At 35.2% G+C, this 1,501-nt stretch overlaps 1 protein-coding gene across 1 annotated transcript; it reads right to left on the reverse strand.

Moving 5' to 3' along the window:
* Positions 1-343: 343 nt before the first annotated feature.
* LOC139842603 (uncharacterized) lies at positions 344-1,204 on the reverse strand. The gene has a single exon (XM_071832722.1). The coding sequence runs from the start codon at positions 1,202-1,204 to the stop codon at positions 344-346; it is 861 nt and encodes a 286-aa protein (XP_071688823.1).
* Between the last annotated feature and the right edge of the window lie 297 nt (positions 1,205-1,501).

The following is a 1,501-nucleotide window of genomic DNA, read 5'->3' on the forward strand; positions in this document are numbered from 1 at the left end:
ATACTCTAATGCACGCAGCAAAGCAGGATTACTCCGTGGCTGTTTAACCCATCCTTGGCCACCACTAAATATTGCACATACTCTAAATGTGTCATATTATCAAGTTAGCTACATGCTATCGACAACAATATATTTACTAAATCAAGTAAGAGCACATAATAAGATCATATCGATGTTTCTTTACTCATATGTCATTGTTAATTTGGATCACTTCATTGTTAGAAGAGCAGCAATCAAGACAAATATATGAACAAAGGAGGTTATATATATCTAGTATATATTGAAGTGATTTCTACATCTACATATGTATCCTGACAAAACTATTATCTAGAAAAATCTATTGCTAGCAGTTGTACATGTTTAGAAGGCACACTCTAGTTTTGATTAAATGTCGAAAAAGGCATTCAACTTGTTCATCTAGATTTTGGAGGGTAAATTCCATTTCGGCTAATCTTTCACGTATAACTTCGACATCTAAACAGGCTGATTTTACTCCCTTGTGGCTAAAAACAGCCAGTAATTCATCATCCACTCGCTTAATTTCATCCTTCTCAAGCACTTGATTGCACTGCAAACGTTTATTGCCTAAAATCTTCGAGACCAAAAACCAGCCTTTAATCTTTGATTGGGAACTTGATCCTGATATGAAGTTCAACAAGGACTCAAACACAACACAAGTGTTTGGTCCCATTTCCTTCAGCGCGTTAACATTTGGTGTTGTTCCTTCATCATTAGTGAACAAAGAACCTTGTTTTCTCAAACGTGATATCGATTTATTAATGAGATTCTTTACATTTTTTCGTACGGATATATATTCCCTAATGGATGAAGTTAACCCCACATTATCACCTCTTTTTCGTCGAAGAACTGATTGCAATTCTTTTGCAGCATCGATAGACATAGACAATGCATCTTTGGTTGTACTACACAGATCTAAGAGCTCGACAAGTTCATCTAACAACTCGTTCACTTGTTGTTTGGTGCCTAATAATCGTTGAGAGGTTGGAAATGTAAGAAATGACTCGATAGATTCATACATACCATTAAGACCATTTAATTTGTGGTCTAATGATAATGATGATGTGCAAGATGTGGCATCTTGAAATAGTTTTTTGCTGAACAGGGATGATTGGTCTAATGTAGACGGTAAGCTGATGGATCGAGCATGACAACTGGTTTTTGTTTGAGAAGAAATCGAAGCCATTATTAGTTTCTATGAACTCAAAGGCTGATATTGATGGTTTTAGTATGTCATCTATCTATTAAATATGAACTCCTTATATACAGTAGAGGTAGGGAATCAAATATTAAGTAACATGAGCCGGCAATATCTGGAGATACAACTCATTTCTGAATTTATTATGTCCAATTTCCAATATTTCATATGCCACCAACAATACTTAAAATTAATACTTGTTTAATCTATCTCCAACTGCCAATAATGCACATCTGTGGCCGCGCATAGCAACACGAGTGGCATTAATTGTGATGTTTCTTTTGA

Source organism: Rutidosis leptorrhynchoides, chromosome 4 (assembly GCF_046630445.1).
Source record: "Rutidosis leptorrhynchoides isolate AG116_Rl617_1_P2 chromosome 4, CSIRO_AGI_Rlap_v1, whole genome shotgun sequence".
Lineage (NCBI taxonomy): Eukaryota > Viridiplantae > Streptophyta > Magnoliopsida > Asterales > Asteraceae > Rutidosis > Rutidosis leptorrhynchoides.